The 21,325-nt window shown below is 36.0% G+C and overlaps 1 protein-coding gene across 1 annotated transcript; it reads left to right on the forward strand.

The window, feature by feature from the left end:
* Positions 1–2,265: 2,265 nt before the first annotated feature.
* LOC128222156 (proteasome subunit beta type-4-like) lies at positions 2,266–21,271 on the forward strand. The gene is made up of 8 exons (XM_052931034.1): positions 2,266–2,415; positions 7,971–8,097; positions 9,455–9,534; positions 10,052–10,198; positions 12,569–12,650; positions 19,637–19,753; positions 20,457–20,545; positions 20,923–21,271. The coding sequence occupies exons 1-8, from the start codon at positions 2,276–2,278 to the stop codon at positions 20,933–20,935; spliced, it is 795 nt and encodes a 264-aa protein (XP_052786994.1). The 5' UTR covers positions 2,266–2,275; the 3' UTR covers positions 20,936–21,271.
* Positions 21,272–21,325: the final 54 nt, after the last annotated feature.

The raw sequence follows: 21,325 nt of genomic DNA on the forward strand, positions 1-21,325 counted from the left end.
CGGCGGCGTTTTCGGCGTATCTGCGGAGGCGCTAAGAGAAGAAGAACTTGACAGACGGCGACAGGAAATGCTGGAGAGGCGGTTGGCGGAGAATGAAGAGCGTCGGAAGGAGAACAAGAAGAAGAAGAAGAAAAGGAAAGCGGACTGAATTGGGGAATGGAGTAAAGAATGTTTTGAAATTAAGAGACAGGGTTTGTTTGAGACAATGTAAGAAATGCATTGTGATTTTGTCTTTTCATACTTTTGTGCTGCTGTACATGTAGATCGACGTTTATTATTATTATTTAAAATAAAATATTATTATTTTTGTGTTATAATGTGTGTTAAATATGTGCTCGAGTTTTGCAATAAATTTGATGAATGTCGTGGAACTATTTGTGAATTATAACGTAGTATCAACATTATAAGTAATTATATTATTATTACACTTAAACAGTTGATATAAGTTTAGTTACTTTGATTTTTTGACATGGTTGCATAATTTCTAAGCATTTATTAAGTTTCGAAAATCCCCACTGCCAAACTGCTGTAAAGTTGAACGCGTTTTAAGATTTTATTTATAATTGTAATTATAATTGTCCGACGCTCCGCTCATATTTTTTATATGCATATAATACAAAATTTGTTTTATGTTGGTAATTATTCTCGTGGTTTATAGCCTATCAGTGCATTTTTTTTTCGACGAGATACATGCACATGGCCCTGGGCAGGGGCGGGTGCAGGATTTTGACGTTAAAGGGTGTGTAACTCAGGGTCGCAACCTTTCGATATACGCCCACCCTCGGAACAGAAATTTATACGGATGAGGATGGTCTGAACCCATATTCACTATTAATCTTTTAGGCCAGTCCTGGCACTCTTGCCTTTTATTTTAAAGCTTCATTCTCACAGATAGACGTTTTGACATTTTTTTTTGTCTTGGAACAAGCCAATTTTTGTGAAAATCCATGAAAACCAGTGATATAAGACTGCTGACAAAAAATTAGATCGCAGATTTTTATATTTAAGTTCAAAAATTCATGTTTTATACATTTTTCTTAAACCGTTAGTAACGGTTTAAGCCATAAAACATTAATATTCGAACTAAATATGCAAATCTGTGCTCTGATATTTTGTCAGCAATCTTTTATCATTGGTTTGCAGATATTTACGCAAAAAAATGCTCTTCCAAGACAAAAAATAAAAAAAGTTGTGAAACCGTATATCTGTGAGAGTGCAGCTTTAAAGCAAACCTTGGAGGAAAAGTGCGCCGTTGTTGGGATCGAACCCAAGAGCGCCGGAACACTAGCACGGAGCTCTAACCAACTGAGCTAACCGTGCGGCTGGTTCTTCTAGCCCACACACACTACAACTTTTGTCTTTGGACACGAGTAAACTGAACCTTGCCCGAACACTAGCATGAGGTCTACTAAGTGATTTAATCGGGCGGCTAGTTCTCACCAACACACACTACAGAAAGCCCAGAAATGGTGCAGTTTGAGCGTTTTGTAATACCCTTTTCCCTGCTAATGCTGGGTATCCTTGCTGTACTTTACCCCGTTACTTTACTTAAAATGAATTTGAATTTCAGAGAAAAAACTCATTCTTAAATTATGCATTCTGGTCAAGCATTTTTGTTGCTGCCATATCGATACTTAATGATCACTTAGGCAATTTAAGTCGTGTGGGGCTGGTTTCCTTTAAGATCGCTAGTGATCTTGTTAATGCGATGTGAAATTTATTTTGAGTACGGTTTATCGACGCAGGCTTGTTGGCGTCAGAATTTATACACTAAAAAATTGTTGTCTATATCACACCCTGCGGAAGGGATGCTTTCTTGTCAATATCCATACTTGCTGCCGACAGTGGATGCCTCAGGTATAAAACATATCTTGTTAGAAAACAACCGGGCAGTATCCCAGGATGTGGTCCTTAAAGGTCTATCTAAATCCCGACAGTCGAGAATCACATGCTGCCTACACCCTCTGCGTATATGTATGTACACCCCGCTCCTCCCAGCAGTTGTCAAATACTCGTTATTCAATGCATCTACAGTACTTGATAACGGTATCTATAAATCCAACATTATCGAATTAACACTATCAACTAAACACTTTAAATTATAAATAAATAATGTTCTTATGTTTTACATTCAGAGTGGGATCAACTCCCCGATTCAGACAATTAAATTTCCAAAGATACGAAATATCACTGAAAACATTGGTAGGGGAGGTCACTGCTCGGGTATTTTAGTGTTCTCTAACCTTCCTACATAAATAGTTGGCTTTGGCCGCTAATGGAAACAAGTCAACTTCCGGTCAAAATGAACTCACTTTCACCGGCAGAATTTTGGAGGAATGGGCCTCAGCCAGGATCCTTGTATAATTTTCCCGGTGGAAAAATTGCTGGAAATAAAGAGCCAGTTAAAAGAACACTGTAAGCATATTGTCGATTTCTCCTGTTTCAAGAAAATAAATTCTTATGAAATGACAGTGCATTTTTCACATTTTTTCGCGACATGATATTTGTTTTGGATAGTTTTGGTAATTCTGTTATTCAGTTTGGAAAAAGATGAAATTTGCAGGAAGCCAATTCATACTTTACCGGAGCATGCTCCCGGAAGTCGGTCACTATGTGGATTTTTAAGCTGAACATTGGCCCTGTTCATACTGTAATGTTCATGTAGTCCGCAGCCCGGAAAATAATCATTTCTGTTTTAGTGAATTTTATATTTAGTATTTGATTTTTGCTTTATCGCTATGACTTCTTTATAATGATTTCATATATTTAATACTAATGTTATGGTTTTAGTATTAAATGTCTAAATTTAGCTAGTAAATGATTAATTAATACGAAGTAAGTTGTATTCTTAATAGTTTTCTTCTTTATCGTAAGTTTGATAAACATGACACCCCTACTCAGTAACGTTAGTTATATATAATGGTTTCGCCCATAGGGTTTGTTAAAATGGACCATTCCATTTTGGTCACATGATGTTAGGGTATATAAGAAGCGAAAGGCATAGAAATAGTTAGTTCATGTCTCATCGCCAATGTTAGAACATCATGTTAATATATAGGAAGCCTTAAAGTATCTTTTTGTACTGTTGAGGGCAGGTTCTGAACTATTGGAGGCTAGGAGAATTAAAGTGAAGCATTGCGCTACAGCTTCTAGTTTCTAGGTTCGGACATCCGTGGGGTTTCTTTTTGGCCTCTTAGTAAGCCTGGATCATTGCTATACAAACGGAACAGGGCCAATGGTTTGATTCCCCGTAAAAGCTATACACTTAGGACTGCAGCTTTTGCTGATATATTGTGATTGGTTTATAAGTGTTTTGTATGCTGGTCCTGTTTGAAGTTATAGCATAGGTGTTGTAGAGTTTCTGTTTGTGCGTTTTTGGTTTTGGCATAATTAAACATTGATTCTTGAACCATAATAATTATTTCTCCAATCATTGGTTTTGTGAGCAGTCATTGTTAATCATGTGTAAATATTACTAATTTCTTACTTGATTTTTGGGAAAATGTAGTCTGAGAATAGGTTTGTAGTTTAATTTAAGGTAGCATGTACGAGCTAGCTAGGGAAGAAACGTTACAATACAGCTGGCAGCTGGTGAAACTATCCCAATCGGGCAATATTTTGAACAACAAGCAACATTCTGAAGCTGATTAACTCACTTAGTAGACCACTTGCGAGTGTTTAGGCAGTCATGTAGGGTAGCCGGAACCTGGTCAAATAGCTCCCAAGTCAAATAGCCCCCATTTTGGTCAAATAGCCCCCACACTTTTGGTCAAATAGCCCCCTGTGGAAAAAAATGGTCAAAACGCCCCCATTTTGGTCAAATAGCCCCCATTTTGGTCAAATAGCCCCCACTCCGATTTTTACTTGAAATTATATTTGAAGGTAAGCTGTAATATTTTTAAGATATTTGAATGTAAGTTGTAATATTTTAAGATATTTGAATGTATATTTGAAGGTAAGTTATAATATTTGTATTTATATTTGAAGGTAAGTTGTAATATTTTAAAGATATATTGCATTTACATAATTGCTAATCAAACAATAACATTTGTTGATAATTAAAATGTTTTAAATATAAGAAATAATTTGCACATATTAAAGACTTATTAATTAGAGAAGATAGGGCATCTAAATTATCACATTGTGCAATAATCCTTTGAAGAAAGATTAAAGTGGGTTAACACTTAGCTTAATATTACTGACTTCAAATAATTTAGTTTGCACAATATTAAAGTTGGTTCACACTTAGCTTAATAACTGACTTCTTATAATTTAGTTTGCACAATATTAAAGTTGGTTCACACTTAGCTTAATAACTGACTTCAAATTTAAATGTTCAAATTAGGATATTCTGCTTGAAACCAAAGGAAGTAAAAAAGTTTATAATGAACTGATAAAAAATAAGGATATTCCAACCTGTCCGGCTAAATGGAACATTGTTTTCCAGGATGTAAATCAGAAAAAAGATCTATGGATTGGTATTTAGTATTACAAGAGATACATACTGGGTTAGTACCTAAATCGGAACAGTACCTAATTATGGAACACCCATTATAAAAGTTTTTTTGTTTTTTTCGATCAAGATCAGTTCATTTACGAGTTTAGTCAATACAGACGCTTGCCTTAGATATAAACAAGTTCCAAAGAACACAATTCTCCGGTAAGTATTTCAAATACTGCTATCATTTAAAGTTTTTCATGTTCAAATGTCAAAACATGGCACAAGCGGGAAAGACTTCATGTTTGCCACAATCACACCATACTGGTACAGCCTGTATTTTACTGAAATCATCAAATTTTACTCACAAAAATGACAAAAAAAAACATACTGGAAATAACATAAATTATTAATTTACTTTAAAAGAACATGGTGCAATAATTTTTAAAGAATACATAAAAAAACGAAATAAAACTGTTCCATATTTAGGTACTCCAAGGACGAAAATGGCAGTCCTTGATTGTGCGGTTAATAAAGTACTTTTCATGCAGTTGGTAGTATCTTGAAAAATGCCATTTATATCAACCAATTGGTTTTGAATCCTAGTATGCTGATGGAAATTTTTGTAGTTATGGTGCAGGTCTTAAGAATTATACATAGGATTTTAGCTAAACTCACTTTTGTTCAAAATGAATATTGTTAATGATAGATTATGTACATTCTGTTTGTCTGAAGAGGAAACTTTGATTCATAGATGTGAATAATATGTAAATTATTTCAAAATTAAAAAAAAAGTTAAATTATATAATTTCTTGTTGTAACTTAATTTTGATGCGTAATCAATATTAAAATAAAGAAAAACATAAAAAAATTATGGCATTTAAAATGTAGATTTGATGTATTAATATATTATTTATAAGTAATATTTTAAAACGTTTGATATTTTTAATTGGTAAAATTGTCAGATTTATTAATATACAAATAATGTTAATTGCATTTCATTTTGTAAAAATAAAGGTTTAAAAATGATTTGGAATAAAATAACCAATTTTAAAATGTAAGTGGGGGCTATTTGACCAAAATGGTGGCTATTTGACTTGGGGGCTATTTGACTTGGAAGCGGGTGGCCCTGAAGTTGATGGACGTTCCCCCACAAAGATTTAGTATACTGGTCCAAAGACAAAGTGAAAGGCAAGAGTGCATGGATTGGACTAAAAGATTAATAGGAGGAGTGTAGTGAATATGGGTCATGACTTACCGCCCAGTTACTTCGGTTGTTTGAGTGTTATGCTAGTGTTCAGCATTCATTGGGTTAAGACCATTTAAAATTCCATATAATTCCTTAAAATATTTTGAAAACAGGCAAATGTTATCAAAATGGGTCATGGACATTATGGACCATGGACATTACAGACCAGACATAACAGACCAGATTTTGGGACATTATGGACCATGGACATTACAGACCAGACATAACGGACCAGATTTTGGGACATTATGGACCATGGAGATTACAGACCAGACATAACGGACCAGATTTTGGGACATTATGGACCATGGACATTACAGACCAGACATAACGGACCAGATTTTGGGACATTATGGACCATGGACATTACAGACCAGACATAACGGACCAGATTTTGGGACATTATGGACCATATTTCGGGACTTTTCTGGACCATGATATATAATTTTACTCACAGTTTGTTTTAACTTTATTACATACCTTATCTGCGGACAGTGATTTATAATTTGATTAACAGTTTGTTTTAACTTTATAATGTACCATATTTCGGGGCAATACCGACAAGGAAGTATACTTTTACTCAGTTTGTTTGAACTTTTTAACATACCAAATATATTTGAGGACATTATGGACAATGATTTTACATACAACTTTTGTATATTTGTGAATGTGAATACTTACATGTTCTTATAGGTGCTTGATTTTTTTCTGAAATAGACTTTGGAAAAAATGTCATATTTGTTTGTTTTCTGTTACATCTGTTTCAGTTTAATGGTTTAGTGAAAGTGCGCCATCAAGATGGGTTTTCACACTTTAATTATTGTCAATTAAAGGTTATCAGTATAATGTTTATTTCTTATATGATAATTACCGGCCACAATTACATCTAATTAACACAATTGCTTAGGGAAATAAACTTTTTATGTAAATATTTGTTTGGTTTCTTTAATCTGTTTTCACTGATGATCATTCAAAATTCGTTCATTTGGACTGACAGCCTCTGATATTTTGTCGGTCCGAAAGAAAATTTGCCGGTCCGACTATGTTTGTTTGAAAACTTGCTTTTTCAAAGCCTTTGTTGCTAAATTTACATTTACAAGAAATCAAAATGTATTAAGATATTAACCAGTTAAACTTGAACACAAATAACAATTCACAGAGCTTAATTTGCAAGGTTTTGCTCGGAATATATAATTTTAAGGTAGCCATTTTTTGACACTCGCACTTAATTGTAATGCAAATTCTGATTTGTCGATTTGTTGGCAATGTGTATTTTTCGGACCGTACCAGTACCGGTTTCGTAATCGAATAACATGTTCCAAAGGATTATATTATTGTTTGGAACATTTGGAACTATCATTTAAATCATTCCAATGTTCATGACAAAAGTTTATCATTTTAGCCTTCCAAAACATCGCGCGATAATATATACACAGTAGTAAACATTATTTGGTAATGTATTGCAAAGGGAGGCAAATGCTGCATGGTGTTTGACTTTGGCGGTACCCATTCCGACATCTACACTACCGGAAAACGACATCGGATTTGTAAACAAATGGTTGTCAAAATCATTGATAAAAACACGATTTTCTGTTAAACAAAAAAATTCTTACTTTGAGCGGTGTTTGATAATTGATAAAGATTAAATCTTCATTATTTTTTATACCTGGCCGTGAAAACTGTCGGTCAGACGGAACGACCCCATCACAAATTTAGTCGGACCGAGGCAAAATTTACTGGTCAGGACCGTTGGACCAACGGTTTTCGCGATGTCTGCATTATTTCATAATTGAATACTTTAATTCTATGACACTATTGTATGCAGGCATTAGACTGAAATCAACATATTGATGTATATGTCACATTTTTTGCATTATTTTCATTTTTTTTATTTATTTATTTATATACTTGTCCATATATTTTGTCAATAGAATAACAATTTGCTAATATCTTGTGCTTCATGTACAACAATATTATATTATGTTCTGCACGACAATGAGATAATTAAATGCGATTTAAGGTTATTAAAATGCTTAAACCCCATGAGCTTCAAGGGGGCCCGCCTAACCCCCCACGAAAAAGTGGCGACAACTTTTTAGAACCCAGGGGTAACCCTGATCATGGACATAATTATTTACTGACCTTGTTCATAGGTCAACGTTACATTCGGGGGCATTTGTCACATACTGTGACAGCTCTTGTTTTCAGTTTATTTTTTCTTAAGTGTTTCAATTCCTTTCAAGCTTGATATTTTGTCATGGATGCAGCATTATATATTTCCAGGTACCCATCTGTGACTGGTACGTCTGTTCTAGGACTCCGATTCAATGATGGCGTTGTCATCGCTGCAGACAAATTGGGCTCATATGGCTCCATGGCACGATTTAGGGACCTGTCAAGAATTCTCAAGGTATGGTAGTGCTTGAGGCAGTTGTTTAATTAAGAACAAGATTGCACAGTGTGAGTATACCACATGATAAATTACGTCATAAATGCTACTTCGGAAGGCAATATTTTGCTTCGAATAAAGACTTAAATCAAAGTCAACTATCATTTTTCTTTACCATTTTGAATTAAAAAAAGGGCCGTCTATGCGTTAAAGAGCCCCATCTTTGTTTTCTTAACAGAGTTTGATAAGGTGATTTTTTTCTCAAAAATAATCCTGTTTTCAAAATAATTTTGACAGTGCTCCATGAGGCGGCATTTTTGTGAAATGGTTTGTCGAAGTGTTTTAAGAAACTAAACTCTCAATCAAACTCTGGTAAAAGATTGAAGATGGGGCACTGTAAGTGGCGTAGACTGCGCTATGTTTCATTAAAAATGGTGAAGAAATAGTATTAAGTTATTTTGGAGTATCAAGTCTTCATTCAAAGCAAAATATTGCCTTCTGACCTAGCATCTATGACGCAATTTATCACGTGGTATACACACACTGTTGCAAGCCCTGCCCTGGTAAACTGTTTGCTGCGCTTGCTCATAATTTGAATTGTACAAAGTTAGGATTGTTCAAACTTCAGAGCTAAGAAGTAATGCAATAAATCTGGCTTGAAAACGTTTTTGTTTTTATGTTATAGGAAATGCCTCATAAATTGTAGTAAATGAATTGATGAATTTCATCTCTGAATAATAAGCGATGATGAGTCATTTTAAAGTACATGTATCTTTGCACAATTATTTGCTGTTTTTGAATATTTTTAATGTGTTCAAGTTGATTTTTTTTTATTACAACATAATATTTAAAGCTGCACTTTCACAGATTGACTGTCTTGACATCGTTCTATTTTTTTGTCGTGGAATGAGGCATTTTTCACGTTGATGTCTGAAAGCAATGATAAAAGACTGCTAACAAAAGATCATCTCGCAGATTTTCATATCTACGTTCCAAAATTGTTGTTTTACAGCTAAAAGCGTCACTAAAGCTTTAAGAGATGAAATTTTCGCCAGTTAAAACTGTTTTCCAAAAAATTGAGATCTGTTCTATTGTGTGTTATCTAACATGGATATGACTGAATTGAATGCATTGATACCAAAATCAGCTGACTCTGAGACAATAACAAAAACAAAATGTCAGAACTGTCAATCTGCGAGAGTGCAGCATAATTTTAAAGTTCATTTTTTCTCATTTAGTTTGTAAAAAAGGTTTGCTTTATTTTTTATTTCCTTGTTCTACTTCAATCTGCAGTCATTTGTGCTGGTGCTAATATTTTCAAAAAATGAAGTAATCAATTATTGAAGACCAGGATGAAGTATTTGAGTATATCTTCCAGGTGAATGACACGACAGTGGTGGGAGCTAGCGGGGATTACGCTGACTACCAGTTCCTCACAGAAATTATCGAACAAAGAGTGTAAGTACAGGTGAACCCAGTTGGCTCGAACTCCCAGGGACGGGCCAAAATACTTCAAGCCTAATGAATATCAAGCCAAGTGGGAATGCTTACATTATAGAGAAAAAAAATGGTTCTTTACATCAAGTTTGAGCCAATGATGAAATCCAGCCAAGGGATATCGAGTCAACAGGTTTCGACTGTAGTTGGATTTGATTAAACTTTGGCTATGCTTGATATAAATGATTAATAAATTATTCAGAATCGCTAACCATCTGTGTATGAAAATTCCTAGTCATGCCCTGACGAAATGTTTTCATTAAAATGATAAACCTTAATCCTAAAACATTCAATCCTTGATTATTTCATTCATATATTTTGACCCTTGTCAAGTGATACACACTGATATTTTGTAAAAAACGAAATATGTGTGAAAGTGTTTTCGCATGTCTTTACTTGTCTTGTGTACAACTGGATGTCCAATATAATCCCATGGTACGCATGTGAACCTATTATAGAACAATTTTTTGTCCTTCAGAATTGAAGAAGAATGCCTCAACGATGGCTTTGGTTATACACCAAGCAGTCTATTCTCATGGCTGACTCGTGTCATGTACAACAGACGATCGAATATCAACCCGTTGTGGAACACTTACGTTGTCGCTGGCTGGGACAATGGTCAAGGGTAAATGAAAATTTCATTCATACTTAATTGTGGTTTTACTGTATGATACATTGTAAATTCAGTTTTTTATTACAAAGAAAAGATGAGGTATTGTGATAGCCTTGGTGTCATTTTCAATGTCTGCGGCTGGCAGCATGCATAAACAATAACCTTTCAAGATATTCAAATGAAATTTTGTACAAATGTTGCCAGAGACAATATGCATGTGTGTAGCAAGGCCCACAATTCTGTGTTTATAATTGGTGAGTTGTGCTGGTTATGCCCCTTTTTAGCTCGACTATTCGAAGAATAGGTGGGCTATACTACTCGCCCCGGTGTCCGTGTCGGCAAGTTGGGATTTTCACTTATAAATCCAATACCCTTCATTCAATTCACTTAATACTTCACACAATTGTTCAGGGCCATCACATGATGAGGTTAGATAACTCCATATTATTCTTTACACAGATTATGGCCCCTGATTGACTATGGAACTTAGGTTAAAGTTTTAGGGCAGGTTGGGATATTTATTAATAACTTCTATACCCTTTGTTCAATTGACTTAATACTTCACACAGTTGTTCAGGACCATCACACAATGAGGTTACATAACTCCATATTATCCTTTATACAAGTTATGGCCCCTGATTGACTTAGGTTAAAGTTTTAGGGCAGGTTAAAGTTTTAGGGCAAATTGGGATTTTCACTTAAAACTCTAATACCATTCATTCAATTGACTTAATACTTCACACAGTTGTTCAGCGCCATCACATAATGAGGTTAGATAACTCCATATTATCATTCATAAAAATTATGGCCTCTGATTAACTATGGAACTTGGGTTAAAGTTTTAGGGCAGGTTGGGATATTTATTAATAACTTCTATACCCTTCATTCAATTGACTTAATACTTCTCACAATTGTCCAGGACCATCACCCAATGAGGGGTTACATAACTCCATATCCTTAATACAAGTTATGGCCCCTGATTGACTTTAGGCAAGTAAAAGTTAAGGGCAAGTTGGGATTTTAATAAAAAAAACTTCTATACCGTTCATTCAATGCACTTAATAAAATTCAAAATTATTATTTACGACCATCATACAACAAGAAACATAACTTCATTTTAACCCTAAATACAAATTATGGCCCTTGATTTTTTTTATATTTTTTTTTAAATTTCTTTTGAAAGACATATTTGTATATTCTTAACCACATTTTCATAATGGGAAATCAAGTTATTTGAATGACTTGCGTCATTGTTCGGGTGGGCTGGAAGGAGGGCAGCATCAAAGTCACCTTATCAGGGTTCGAATTTAGACTCGCATACTGGCAAAATGCGAGCGACATTTGCAAATTGCGAGTGACTTTTATTCAAGCTCGCAAAATTCTGCGAGTGGCTTTTTCTAGACCACAAAATGTTAAAAAGAAAGTTAAATAAACATGAACTTAACTCCGCTATGTAGTCGAGTGTAAACAGCCTGTAAGTGGTATGATTACACTACCAGTGTAAAGAAGACAGTACGGAGTTACGCTCTAGCAAGTTTTTAAAAATAGAACAAATACAGAAAAGGCCGAGTTTTATCTCGAATCTTTCTTTTTTAATACTTATAGACTTAATGAAATCTGAAGCGTGCTTGCCGAATGGGTATAACCCGATGGCGAGGGTAAATATACAGAGTGAACAATGTCAAATTATTGGACAGCTTTGTTATCAAAAAGTAGCCAGCATCTGAGTCTTTCCGTACCCCCCCCCCCCCCTCCCAAAAAAAATATGCCATCTTTAAGTTCTAGTAGTCGAGTCACTCAAGATTGATACTTTTTAATATTTATAATATGTCTTGGGTGTATTTTTAGTTTCTACTTTAATTAGACAATATTATAAGGGAATAAAGCAAATAATAAAATTGCAAGTTGATTTTTCATTTTGCGAGTTGCCTCAAAAAGCACTCGCAAAATTTTGAGTGCTGCTCAAATTCGAACCCTGCCTTATGTATCGAATAATTTTAGTTAGGTTTGACATAAAGAGACCAAACTTGGTAATATTACATCGTTATTGTATTCACTTCTAAGTCAAAGCGGCGTAGTCGAGCGCGCTGTCTTACGACGGCTCTTGTTTGTCTGAGAAATAAGCTTTGAGAAGAGTTTGTGGTGCTGTACACCAAAGTGTCTGAATGCTTACACATTTGTTCATTAGGGTGTCAGAATCTCATTGAGATTTCAATGGAAACTGTTGTAAAAAGCTTATTTGTATGTCTAAATCAAGTCTTTATATAACATTACTATGGAAATAAATGCCAAATGTTTACCAATCACATGAAAATACTTATATCTATAAATCTTTATTAAGGTTTGGTCATGTATCATAGATGGTATTTATGCTTGTTCCAGGTTCCTTGGATATGTGGACAAGATTGGCGTGGCATATCAGGCCCCCACAATAGCTACAGGATACGGGGCTTATATCGCACAGGTAAACACATGTGATAAATATTTTATATCACATATCCGGCCCCCACTCTAGCTACAGGAAACGGGCTTATATTGCACAGGTAAACACATGTGATAAATATTTTATATCACATATCCGGCCCCCACTCTAGCTACAGGAAATGGGCTTATATTGCACAGGTAAACACATGTTAAATATTTTATACCACATATCAGCCCCTTGTATAGCTACAGGTTACAGGGCTTATATTGTGCAGGTGAACACATGAGATAGATATTTTATACCGCATACCGGGCCCCCCACTATAGCTATTGTTTACCGGGCTTACCGTATATTGCGCAGGTGAACACATGAGATAAATAATTTATACCACATATCAGGCCCCCCTTACAGGGCTTTTATCCCTCGTGCTAACACATAAGATAAATAATTTATACCACATATCAGCCCCCCCCCTACAGGGCTTATATCCCTCATGCTAACACGTAAGATAAATAATTTATATCAGGCCCCCTGTATAGCTACAGGTTATGGGGCTTATATTGCACAGGTGAACACGAGAGATAAATAATTTATACCACATATCAGGCCCCCACTATAGCTGTAGTTTACTGGGCTTACCCTATATTGTCTAGGTGAACACGAGAGATAAATAATTTATACCACATATCAGGCCCCCCTTACAGGGCTTATATCCCTCATGCTAACACATAAGATAAATAATTTATACCACATATCAGGCCCCCTGTATAGCTACAGGTTATGGGGCTTATATTGCGCAGGTGAACACGAGAGATAAATAATTTACACCACATATCAGGCCCCCTGTATAGCTACAGGTTATGGGGCTTATATTGCGCAGGTGAACACACGAGATAAATAATTTTGATCACTTCTTGAGCTCACACTCACATTGAGCTCACACTGTAGCAACAGATTACCAAACTAATATCACACAGGTGAACACAAATTGTACATGTGGTGATGCTCTGTTGGGTTATCAGCCACCTTAAAAATAAACAAGACAGCAGTGGACAGTTTTTCTTCGACCGATTAACCGATAAACAGGCCATGGTGTCACACTTGATTCAAAATTCACTTGGTCCTTATAGGCAGCACAAAAGTCCTTTTAATGTTTCAAAACTTAAATCTCTATGCTGAGTTTATTAACTTAGCAAACAGTTATATTATATTGCACAGGTAAAAAGGTATGATGAACAGTCCATACAACGTGGGCCTCAACTAAAGTTACAGAATAGAGGGCTTGTTTTACACATGGTCAACACATGAGAACATTGATTTATTTCACTAAAGATACTGGGCCTATATTGCACTGGCGAACACACAGGATAATTGATACCACTTATCAACTCAACTCTAACACAAGTCATTTATAAATATCAGTTGTATTGAAATGTTTAAGCCAGTAAGTTGTTTTTTTACAAGGAAGAGCTGTTGCCATCTCTGGTTATAAAATACATGTGAGCAGATGTCTGAAAGGCCAACAACGATTAAGTGCTTCAGGTTTCTCTATTATTGAAGAATGTCATTTGTGCAATGAAAGAAATGATTGTTCTCTTTAAAAGTTAGTTCAGAAGTGCGATGTATCGAATGTCTGTATTTGAATCTGTTTTATAGATTATTGTTTTTGGATGATTGGAAGTAATAACTTTAATTACTGCAACAACTAAGTTCTCTTAAGAAATGATATCATGTATCTACTGGTACCATGTTTTTATCAATTTATTTAAACAAGAAATAGCGGCTTTTCTGTGTAATTTGTGGTTTTTAAACATCATCTTTTGTCTTGGTTTTTGAAGGGATTTTCGCCAATACTTAAAAAATACTTAAGTCAAATAGCAGTATAGTTTCCTAGAAGTAATGGCATTGTATTAAAATTACAAGATTACAGTTTTGTAGAGTATCTTTAACAAAAAAACAACAACAACTTAACATTGACTTAAATTGATTTTTATTTTTTGTTTAATGTAAGGGAATACTGTAATTATTTCGGTTTTGAAACATTGCTTTAACATTTAACAGGATATGCTTTTAAGCCTGTGTTAAAGGTTTTGAAATACCCTTGAAAACAAAACCTTATACCACAGATTGACAGAAATTTAAGACACAGTCGGCGGATGTGTTTGTGTTTGGGTTTATTAAACTGGTACTAGCTTGTCTGGTCGAAGAAAAACATATTGGAATTGTGATAGTCTTGGTGTCATTGTCAAAGTAAAAATATTATCATTTTCCCCAAAGGTCAGGATATTCAAAGGAAACTTGGTACACATGTTTCCAGAGACAATAACATTATGCACACTAGGGTTTTAGCTTGAGAGATATGGAAGGGTGCTGCACTCTGTCCTTTTTTGGAAGCACGCTTCTGCCCTCAAGGAGCTCAGAATGTATACCCTCCAGCCTTTTAATAATTAAATGCTTAATATAATCAAATATCTCTTCTTTTTTTCTAAAGCTTGAAATTTGATTATGAATTCAAACAAATTTTACATAATTATTTAGTAGTAGAAACCTTGTATTTCTTCAAATATGCATACTTTCTAACATTTTCTATGAAATTCATAATGCTTTAATTATTCACTGCTCGATACAATGTGCTCTTTTCTCCATCAGCACCCAGTCCCTTTAAAAACCCTAGTACATTACTACAGTATGTCCCTTTCTCCATCAGCACCCTGTCCCTTTAAAAACCCTAGTACATTACTACAGTACGTCCCTTTCTTCCTCAGCACCCTGTCCCTTTAAAAACCCTAGTACATTACTACAGTATGTCCCTTTCTCCCTCAGCACCCTGTCCCTTAAAAAACCCTAGTACATTACTACAGTATGTCCCTTTTTCCATCAGCACCCTGTCCCTTTAAAAACCCTAGTACATTACTACAGTACGTCCCTTTCTTCCTCAGCACCCTGTCCCTTTAAAAACCCTAGTACATTACTACAGTACGTCCCTTTCTCCCTCAGCACCCTGTCCCTTTAAAAACCCTAGTACATTACTACAGTATGTCCCCTTCTCCCTCAGCACCCTGTCCCTTTAAAAACCCTAGTACATTACTACAGTATGTCCCTTTCTCCCTCAGCACCCTGTCCCTTTAAAAACCCTAGTACATTACTACAGTATGTCCCTTTCTCCCTCAGCACCCTGTCCCTTTAAAAACCCTAGTACATTTCTACAGTATGTCCCTTTCTCCCTCAGCACCCTGTCCCTTTAAAAACCCTAGTACATTACTACAGTATGTCCCTTTCTCCCTCAGCACCCTGTCCCTTTAAAAACCCTAGTACATTACTACAGTATGTCCCTTTCTCCATCAGCACCCTGTCCCTTTAAAAACCCTAGTACATTACTACAGTATGTCCCTTTCTCCCTCAGCACCCTGTCCCTTTAAAACCCTAGTACATTACTACAGTATGTCCCTTTCTCCCTCAGCACCCTGTCCCTTTAAAAACCCTAGTACATTACTACAGTATGTCCCTTTCTCCCTCAGCACCCTGTCCCTTTAAAAACCCTAGTACATTACTACAGTACGTCCCTTTCTCCATCAGCACCCTGTCCCTTTAAAAACCCTAGTACATTACTACAGTATGTCCCTTTCTCCCTCAGCACCCTGTCCCTTTAAAAACCCTAGTACATTACTACAGTATGTCCCTTCAGCACCCTGTCCCTTTAAAACCCTAGTACATTACTACAGTATGTCCCTTTCTCCATCAGCACCTCGTCCCTTTAAAAACCCTAGTACATTACTACAGTACGTCCCTTTCTCCATCAGCGCCCTGTCCCTTTTAAAACCCTAGTACATTACTACAGTATGTCCCTTTCTCCCTCAGCACCCTGTCCCTTTAAAAACCCTAGTACATTACTACAGTACGTCCCTTTCTCCATCAGCACCCTGTCCCTTTAAAAACCCTAGTACATTACTACAGTACGTCCCTTTCTCCATCAGCACCCTGTCCCTTTAAAAACCCTAGTACATTACTACAGTACGTCCCTTTCTCCATCAGCGCCCTGTCCCTTTAAAAACCCTAGTACATTACTACAGTATGTCCCTTTCTCCATCAGCACCCTGTCCCTTAAAAAACCCTAGTACATTACTACAGTATGTCCCTTTCTCCATCAGCACCCAGTCCCTTTAAAAACCCTAGTACATTACTACAGTATGTCCCTTTCTCCATCAGCACCCAGTCCCTTTCCTGTCCCTTTAAAAACCCTAGTACATTACTACAGTACGTCCCTTTCTCCATCAGCACCCTGTCCCTTTAAAAACCCTAGTACATTACTACAGTACGTCCCTTTCTCCCTCAGCTCCCTGTCCCTTTAAAAACCCTAGTACATTACTACAGTACGTCCCTTTCTCCCTCAGCACCCAGTCCCTTTAAAAACCCTAGTACATTACTACAGTACGTCTCTTTCTCCATCAGCACCCTGTCCCTTTAAAAACCCTAGTACATTACTACAGTACGTCCCTTTCTCCCTCAGCACCCAGTCCCTTTAAAAACCCTAGTACATTACTACAGTATGTCCCTTTCTCCCTCAGCACCCTGTCCCTTTAAAAACCCTAGTACATTACTACAGTATGTCCCTTTCTCCATCAGCACCCAGTCCCTTTAAAAACCCTAGTACATTACTACAGTATGTCCCTTTCTCCCTCAGCACCCTGTCCCTTTAAAAACCCTAGTACATTACTACAGTACGTCCCTTTCTCCATCAGCACCCAGTCCCTTTAAAAACCCTAGTACATTACTACAGTATGTCCCTTTCTCCCTCAGCACCCTGTCCCTTTAAAAACCCTAGTACATTACTACAGTACGTCCCTTTCTTCCTCAGCACCCTGTCCCTTTAAAAACCCTAGTACATTACTACAGTATGTCCCTTTCTCCCTCAGCACCCTGTCCCTTTAAAAACCCTAGTACATTACTACAGTACGTCCCTTTCTCCCTCAGCACCCTGTCCCTTTAAAAACCCTAGTACATTACTACAGTACGTCCCTTTCTTCCTCAGCACCCTGTCCCTTTAAAAACCCTAGTACATTACTACAGTACGTCCCTTTCTCCATCAGCACCCAGTCCCTTTAAAAACCCTAGTACATTACTACAGTATGTCCCTTTCTCCATCAGCACCCTGTCCCTTTAAAAACCCTAGTACATTACTACAGTACGTCCCTTTCTCCCTCAGCACCCTGTCCCTTTAAAAACCCTAGTACATTACTACAGTACGTCCCTTTCTCCATCAGCACCCTGTCCCTTTAAAAACCCTAGTACATTTCTACAGTATGTCCCTTTCTCCCTCAGCACCCTGTCCTTTTAAAAACCCTAGTACATTACTACAGTACGTCCCTTTCTCCATCAGCACCCAGTCCCTTTAAAAACCCTAGTACATTACTACAGTACGTCCCTTTCTCCCTCAGCACCCTGTCCCTTTAAAAACCCTAGTACATTACTACAGTACGTCCCTTTCTCCATCAGCACCCTGTCCCTTTAAAAACCCTAGTACATTACTAGAGTACGTCCCTTTCTTCCTCAGCACCCTGTCCCTTTAAAAACCCTAGTACATTACTACAGTACGTCCCTTTCTCCATCAGCACCCAGTCCCTTTAAAAACCCTAGTACATTACTACAGTAAGTCTCTTTCTCCCTCAGCACCCAGTCCCTTTAAAAACCCTAGTACATTACTACAGTACGTCCCTTTCTCCCTCAGCACCCAGTCCCTTTAAAAACCCTAGTACATTACCAGTATGTCCCTTTCTCCATCAGCGCCCAGTCCCTTTAAAAACCCTAGTACATTACTACAGTACGTCCCTTTCTCCCTCAGCACCCTGTCCCTTTAAAAACCCTAGTACATTACTACAGTATGTCCCTTTCTCCATCGCACTATTGTTGTGAATTATATTTTTTTAAGAAATTGTAGAATTACATTCATAAAATATAAAAGAATGCAAACAAAGCTGAGAACTATGGCTCTTCACATGGGCATTTCTGTGTGTTTGTTACTCATACGTTAAGTTGAAGCGCGTTATTTACTATTCATTTGTTAATTGTTAATGTTTCAGCATATATATATATATATATATAGTAAATTTTTACCATTTATCAACATTTTAGTCTAAGTAAGAATACTTAAAGTAAGCAAAGTGGCACATTATGTGGCAAATGAGTGGAAGTAGAGAGTACTTTTAATATAAGCCTACATTTATTCATAGTTGAGATGAAATATCTTGCAAAATTATGTATGATATTGATAATATACAGTGTACATGATGGCAAGTACATTATCATCTCTTGTTTCAGATTTTATTGCATGTACTGGATTGCTCAATTAACAAGTTTTATGGAAATCTAATTTCTATGATTGTGGGTTATCCTCAAGATGCTGGGAAAAAATGATCCTTACTGGATGTTAGCCCACGATGTAGTCGTATTATGTATATGGATGTATTAATGTAGTTAATTACTACATTGGTCATATATTATATGAATACATTAAACTAAATTGAATAATTATCACATTTTAGTCCTTGCTAATGTTGAGAGATGTGCTGAGAAATACCCTAATACATGATGACAGCCCATATGAACTGGTCATGATAAAAGATGGTTGTTGTCCTTGCATTTATTGCTACATGGTGGCTGAATTTCTGAATAATATACAATAACATATTTAAGTATTATTGTTTAATTTAATCCCCTGTTTGGAAATGCCCTTGAAAAAAACACCAACATAGCCTCAGCTCAAAACTGTCAATTTTTCAGATATGTTACAGTGTAATAATTACTCTATTGTACAGGAACTCTCACTTTATGAACCACTTTTGATGAAATAAATATAATTTTTTTAATTTTCCATAATAGGTGTTGTTTTGACATGCCGTTAAAATAAATCCAAATATGACGTCTGGCCAGTCTACTATAATAATAGTAGGTGCCTGCATGTTCTGTATTACTGACACAGTCATTGAATAAGTTTAACTGATATGTTAAACTCTATTATCCCATTTCAGCCGTTGTTGCGAGAGGCTGTAGAGAAGAATCCTAACATGACGTCCGCCCAGGCTGCTGAGATAGTGGACAACTGCCTGCGTGTTCTCTACTATCGGGATGCTCGATCTCTGAACAAGGTGAGCATTGGTTGAACATTCTATTTAATATTCAGTACAATGTAATTAGAGTGGTTGTCCGGTTAGCGCAGTGGTTAGCTCACTTGTTTCTCACCAAGGCGACCCAGGTTTGATTCCCAGCCTGGGCGCACTTGAGTTTGGCTAGTGGTCACCAAGCCAAACATGTAGGTTTTCTCCGGGTACTCCCACAACACAAGACCACACTCTTGGCAACATTGTGCCAACGAGAGTGACTTAGTATAAGTTATAACTTTCTTCACAATCTTTGTAAAATATATAATGTTTAAACTAATACAATGTAATTGAATAATATTATTAGTCACTAGAATGTAAGGTATAGTCATGGCCTTGGTGACGTCATCAATGTTTTATTCGGCATTTATTAGCAATCACTTTAAACCAATAAGGCATATCTCTCAAACCATTCAAGATGTTTAAATGAAACTTGGTATAAATGTTGCCAGAGACAATGCACACATGCACAGCAAGGCCAATAACTCTGGCTTTATGAATTGTTGAGTAGTACCTCTTTTTTTAGTGAACAAAACCTGAGCAAGTGCTGTCATTCACTTTGCTGCAAAAATTTTAGTAAATGTTCATATGTAAATAAGGCTGACAGCCTGTACAAACAAGGGCTTGGCCATTTTATTCACAATCACAGGCATTTCTTTTTGTCTCAGTTTCATTTTTTTTATGCTTTCAGTATGAGGTGGCGATCGTCACAAAAGACGGCGTGGAAATCAGAACTCCCTGTGCCTCAAAACCCAACTGGGAAATTGCACATCTAATCAAGTAAGTATAAAATAGATTTTAAGTATTTCATTGGCTGAAAAAGTTAAAAATGATAACTGTTTCATTCAAATCAAGATTTCTTCACATAAAATTAATGTATTCAAACATTACTATAAAAAAGGACATACATGTAATAATGGGTTATAACATTTTGTTTCACTAATGGGTTGAAACTAAACTTATAGGTTTACTTATTGGTGAAAATTAAACATTCAGCTTTGTTGGGTTAAAACAGATCAATCAGCTTTTCGTTGGGGTAAAACTGATCGTTTAAGTTAACTGAGGGGATAAATTACCCTTCTTGTATGTGTTAAAAATGTATATTGTACTAAATATTAGACAGAAAAATATATATGACTCTTCTTTGTTTATTCCAGGGGCTATGAATAACAGGCTGACAGACATTGATTTCTAGGCAGTGTAATTGTGCTTTGAATGATTGTGGACCTATTGCAAAGAAAAAAACATTTTTGGAAGATTTGATCAAGTCTCATAAAATCAATGTTTCAGATGTGATACATGTTTTTGTTTCATTTATAAGCCATGCACATCATATTGGTTCATTTGAATATTTTAAGTAATTTGTTTTCAAATAGTTTTGTTCAAATTTTTTTCATCAGAGAATAAATAGAAAGAAAGTTCATTTTGTAAGGTCACAGTTTCATTATCTTTATTGATTTATTGTAATATGTTTGTATTTGAAATATGAAATAAATGTCATACCTATCTTGTTTATGTTATTTTCAAATTTGAATTAATAATCTTAGGATGGCAGTTGTC

Source organism: Mya arenaria, chromosome 16, assembly GCF_026914265.1.
Source record: "Mya arenaria isolate MELC-2E11 chromosome 16, ASM2691426v1".
NCBI classification, from domain to species: domain Eukaryota; kingdom Metazoa; phylum Mollusca; class Bivalvia; order Myida; family Myidae; genus Mya; species Mya arenaria.

Coding starts and splice junctions, on each gene's coding strand:
- LOC128222156 (XM_052931034.1), top strand. CDS start 2,276: ATGGAAACAAGTCAACTTCCGGTCAAAATGAACTCACTTTCACCGGCA. Junction 2,416..7,970: donor GAGCCAGTTAAAAGAACACT/GTAAGCATATTG, acceptor ATATATTTCCAG/GTACCCATCTGTGACTGGTA. Junction 12,651..19,636: donor ACGGGGCTTATATCGCACAG/GTAAACACATGT, acceptor ATCCCATTTCAG/CCGTTGTTGCGAGAGGCTGT.